At 47.3% G+C, this 5,000-nt stretch overlaps 1 protein-coding gene across 5 annotated transcripts in view; it reads right to left on the reverse strand.

Annotated features, from left to right (window-relative positions):
* The window catches only part of lrch4 (leucine-rich repeats and calponin homology (CH) domain containing 4), a 62,638-nt gene that overhangs the window by 32,914 nt on the left and 24,724 nt on the right, over positions 1–5,000 (reverse strand). For all 5 annotated transcript variants that reach the window (XM_042069405.1, XM_042069407.1, XM_042069406.1 and 2 more), the window contains exons 5-9: positions 4,216–4,465; positions 3,351–3,447; positions 3,132–3,234; positions 2,853–2,959; positions 2,068–2,120 (exon numbers count right to left, since the gene is read on the reverse strand). In XM_042069405.1, the coding sequence (XP_041925339.1) occupies positions 2,068–2,120; positions 2,853–2,959; positions 3,132–3,234; positions 3,351–3,447; positions 4,216–4,465 (610 nt within the window). The remainder of the gene's footprint in view (positions 1–2,067; positions 2,121–2,852; positions 2,960–3,131; positions 3,235–3,350; positions 3,448–4,215; positions 4,466–5,000) is intronic.

The following is a 5,000-nucleotide window of genomic DNA, read 5'->3' on the forward strand; positions in this document are numbered from 1 at the left end:
GCATTCTCCTTGCAAACCATATGTTTACGTGTTCTGCTTTGGCAATGTGCTAATAAAGCTCAATTGAATTCAAGAGCGAGAGACAGCAGTAGATAAAGAAAGAGAGAAGACAGAGAGAGGGAGGGAGGGAGAGAGGGAGAGAGGGGAAGAGGGGGAAAGATGAAGAGAATAGGACAGTGAGGGATGGAGTGTGAGGATGCAATTACGTGATTGAGAGAGACAGGAAACAAAGAGAGAAAGAGGAAAGAGAGAGAAAGAGAGAGAGAGAGAGAGAGAGAGTACGTAAGTCAGGATGAGAGATGGATGATTACAAATCATGTCTTCCTCTTTATCCTTTCTAAGTAAGTAGTCTAAAATAAATAATTAACTAAATCAGGGCTCCGCCTGCAGAGCCAAATCCAAATTTGCATTACTTTCAGATTTGAATTCTGAATCCTTTGAGGTGAACACACACACACACACACAACCACCACCACTGCTCCACAAGCTGTGAAGTTTCTGCAGCAGTAGCACTGAGGCGCGCGCACACACACACACACACAAACTCTGCCCATCTCGTGCTGCCTTAGTGTTGCAATGGCGGCTGTATAGGTTTGCGGGCTGAGTTCTCATGAATCGCAACAGGAAGTGTTACTGTACAAAGTGCTTGTAAGCCATAGTCTACAGCCTCCTCAGTATTAAAACACACACACACACACACACACACACACACACACACACACACACACACACACACACACACACACACACACACACACACACACACTCGTTATAAAGCAGCTCAATCAAGCAGCAGCTGTGATGAAAGCCAGGGCCAGTGGTGGGATGATTATTAATGACAGATGGCAGGAACTGATATTGGGCTGGAGTGGATAATGGCGCTGGCTGCTGCCGGCTGCCTCCCTCAGTGTGTGCTCACGGCTGGGTACTGTACACAGCAACCAATAAGGCACCGCTGCCATGTTACAGCTGCTTGGCACAGACCACACACACACACACACACACACACTCTCTGGAACAAAAATGTCTTAACACTGTCTCTCTCTCTCTTCCCTACACACATAAAATGATACAATGAAGCCAGTGTAACACAAAGCACTGACCTCTTTCGTCACTCATTTCTATTCATTCCCTCTCTCTCTCTTTCTCTTTCTAACACACACACACACACACACACACACACACACAGTGCCACCTGATAGATGGGCCGAAGATATTGATGCTAGACAGTGCAAGTGAGTGATTAGTCTGAGTGAGCTGCAGGCCCAGACAGTGATGAATGGACCGCATGTCCTTCCGTCAGGGGACCTGGACTCTACGGGAGGCCTGAACACTGAGCTCTGATGACAAGGGGACACGAGGGGTGGCTAATGGGAACGGCCTGTAATGGGAAAGCCAGTCTGTTGACTTTTCCCAGCGCTTCAAACACACCGGCACTGGGAGACTGACCTTGCACAGGGCGGTGGACAGAGACAGAGAGAGAGTGAGAGAGAGAGAGAAAGAGAGAGTGAAAAAGAGAGAGAAACAGATTGAATGAGTGAGAGGTAGATGGAAAAGAAAAGGGAACCCAGAAGTAATGTCAGAGAAAGAGGCCAAAAGAGAGGCCACAGCAGATGGGCAGAATCAGAAAGGAAGAGGTTGGGGTCTGTGGGAGAGCTGTAATGAAGTGTCTGGCTAAAGAGTATACTGTAGAAGTATACTTCTATACTCTTTGGTCTGGCTGCCCGAGTGTACACATGGTTACAGAAATGTACACACACAAACACTCAGCCACTGCAGACGTGCCAGACACTGACGCGGAGAGCACGAATGTCCCAATCGACAGCACTGAGCACACACACACACTAGCACTAACACACACACTAGCACTAACACAGCAACACACATTTACACACAGTTATACACATTCACACACAGTAACAAACATTCACACACACACACACACACACACACACACACACACAGTAACACCCATTCACACACAGTAACACACACACACACACACACACACAGTAACACACACACAGTGGGTTGATGAGAGGAGGAGGAGATGACAGGCGTACTGACCTGCTGTCTGTGGACTGCGGGCTGTGTGATGGAGACACACTTTCGCTCTTGTCCTGCAGAGGATAAACATTTTCATGTTTACGTGACGCACGCAGACACATCAACAGAGCACACTGAAAAGGCTCTTGGTCTGAGCTCATTTAAACAGCAGGTCCTGAACAAATCTGATGTATGTGACACATTGTCCCTTAGAATTATAGGGTTCTATCTGGCCGTTTTTGTCAAAACTGAGTTATTTACATATTATTATTCTGTGACCCATTAAAAAGGTGCGGTGAGGTGATTTTTGTAGTTGTATGCATTTTTGGACATTATATCTAAAGAGGATTGTTTCGCCTATCAGTGTAACTGTATGGAATCCTAAAACTTTGAAGCTCAGTATCTCAGAACTACTCATTACATTACATTTAGCAGACACTTCTTGACCAAAGTCACAGTACTCAGAACGTAGATAGAAGTATAGAACTCCAAGGAGACGATATGAAGCCTGAGACTAAAATGACAAAATGACATTAGAGAGAAAATGTACCTAAATCTACCATCCACAAACCTAGGATTGTGGCTCTAAACTGAAGATAAACTAACTCCTTGGTGGAGGGAAGAACTAAAATATAGGAGTCTACACTCCTTGATCAACCACACTAAGTTCTCTAAACATGACCATCACACACACACACAACTTCACCTCTGTTAAATGAAAACGTAGTCAAATGTGATTGTAAATACTAAAGCGGTGTAATAAAGTGACGTCCTGCAAGTAGACTAGTGCACTGAGTCCTCCTGACCTGTGGGGCCGCTGTGAGCGGTGTGCTGGGCCGCAGCTGATCAGGCTCTTCCTCCTCTTCTGTCACGCTGCTGTCGATGAAGTCCACCTGCTCCACCACACCATTTACTGTAAGGAAGAGGAGAACCTTAAGGCTGGACAACTTTTTAAACAACTAAAGAGTAATGCGGTCAGTGGCAGAAATGTAATGGTGACTCATCACAACTTTAGAGTATTTGAAGTGTGTGTGTGTGTGTGTGTGTGTGTGTGTGTGTGTGTGTGTGTGTGTGTGTGTGTCTACCTTTTTCTGTGGGCTGTATCGTCTCCTCCTCTTCCTGTAGATTCCTGTGTTCTCGGTTTATCTCAGCCATACGCAGAGATCGCTCAGAGAAGTCATCAGCAGACTACACACACACACACACAATGATTGCAGCAATGAAGATGACATTACCAATAAAACAATACATCTCAATGACATTACCAATATTACCAATATGTTCTGCACACCACACACACGCACCTCATTCCCTGACCACCTCTTGCTGCCGCTGTCCACACTGTTGAAGCCGGAGTCCAGCCCTCCATACTGCCCAGGAAACAGCTCCTGGTCCGACAAGCTGAGAGACAAACACACAGTTATACACTCGGTAGGACAGCACCTTATAAACACACACGCACACACACACACACACAGTGGTTCACTCCCACACCACACACAGTAATACACACATCATTGAAAACTCTGGGTTTTCCTGGCCTCTCTCATGACCTCCCCCTACTCATCTTCCCCATGTTCTCTTTATCTCTCTCCCCCTCCCTCTCTCCGAGCTGACGGTCACTCCCCCTTGGCTCTAGCTGATAAAGTCCAGTCTCAGCGCGCCAGAAGATGCTTCACTCATCCAGTTCATCACCTCTCCAGCTCTGCTTTTCTTCTCTGTCAGAGGAACTGCTCCGTTCTTCTCTCTCCAGAACCGTTATCTCTTTCTACTCCTCTCCATCATTTTTACCTCCCTTATTCCCAATATCTCTCTCTCTCTCTCTCTTTCTCTCTCTCTCTTTCTCTCTCTCTCTCTCATGCACTGTGTGTTTTCGGGGTGAAGTAATGCAAAGCTTTGACTGGTTCACTACATGTCCCGGTATTAAATCTCTCTCACACCAGACGTAGCTCTCAAGCAAATATTTAATGACGTGACGTGACACAGACATCTGGTGTGCGGACTCCTCTATTGTTATTGCTGGGCCTTTTGCTTTTGTCCAGCATCCTAAACTTATGCTTAGGGCCCTGGATCCTCCCTGGGTCCTCTCTCCCCTCTATCTTTCTCTCTCTCTCCCTCTCATCCCTCCATCTCTCCCTCTCCTCCCTCCATCCCCCCCCCGTCTCTCACCAGCTGTTGAAGTGCGTGGGCCTGAGTGCCCGGTCCAGCAGCTCGTCCTGGCTCCTCTTGCAGGCCTCCATGTTGAGGAACTTGAAGATGTGGAACTTGCCCTTGGAGCAGATCTGCGCCGGCGGCGACTGCAGAGGGTTGTTGTCCAGGTTGATGGTCTGCAGGTGGCGCAGGTGGCGGTAGCAGACGGGCACGCGCGCCACCCGGTTGCACGACACGTCCAGACGCACCAGCGGCAGCTCTGACAGCTCTGTGAACGAGAGATGGAGGGAGGTGGAGAGGGATTTTGAGTATTTATCAAGAGCAATTATTCAAGCAATTCCATTGTTCATGTACGCCCTAACACACACTTCTGGTCTCTCCAGTCCGGTAGATTGGATCAGACCATCACTTCACTGGTAATAGCAGCTCTGTTATCGCTAATCGCTATTGTTGTCTTCAGGTAATCTGCTGACAAGCTTATGTTCAGTTTAGAAACAGCACTGAAGGGGTGTGTGTGTGTGTGTGTGTGTGTGTGTGTGTGTGTGTGTGTGTGTGTGTGTGTGTGTGTGTGTGTGTGTGTGGTGGGGGGAGGGGGGATTGAGGATATCTCATCTTTAAATCTGTTACAAACATCATCTATTTATAGCCCCCATGAACAATGATGCCTATCTCATAAAGAACATCACAGATAGGGAAGGAAGGAAGAAACTGTGTGTGTGTGTGTGTGTGTGTGTGTGTGTGTGTGTGTGTGTCTCTGTGTGTAAATCTGCAAGAGAGAGAAAAAGAGAGGGAGAGAGAGAGAG

This window comes from Alosa sapidissima, chromosome 18 (assembly GCF_018492685.1).
Source record: "Alosa sapidissima isolate fAloSap1 chromosome 18, fAloSap1.pri, whole genome shotgun sequence".
Taxonomy (NCBI): Eukaryota; Metazoa; Chordata; class Actinopteri; order Clupeiformes; family Clupeidae; genus Alosa; species Alosa sapidissima.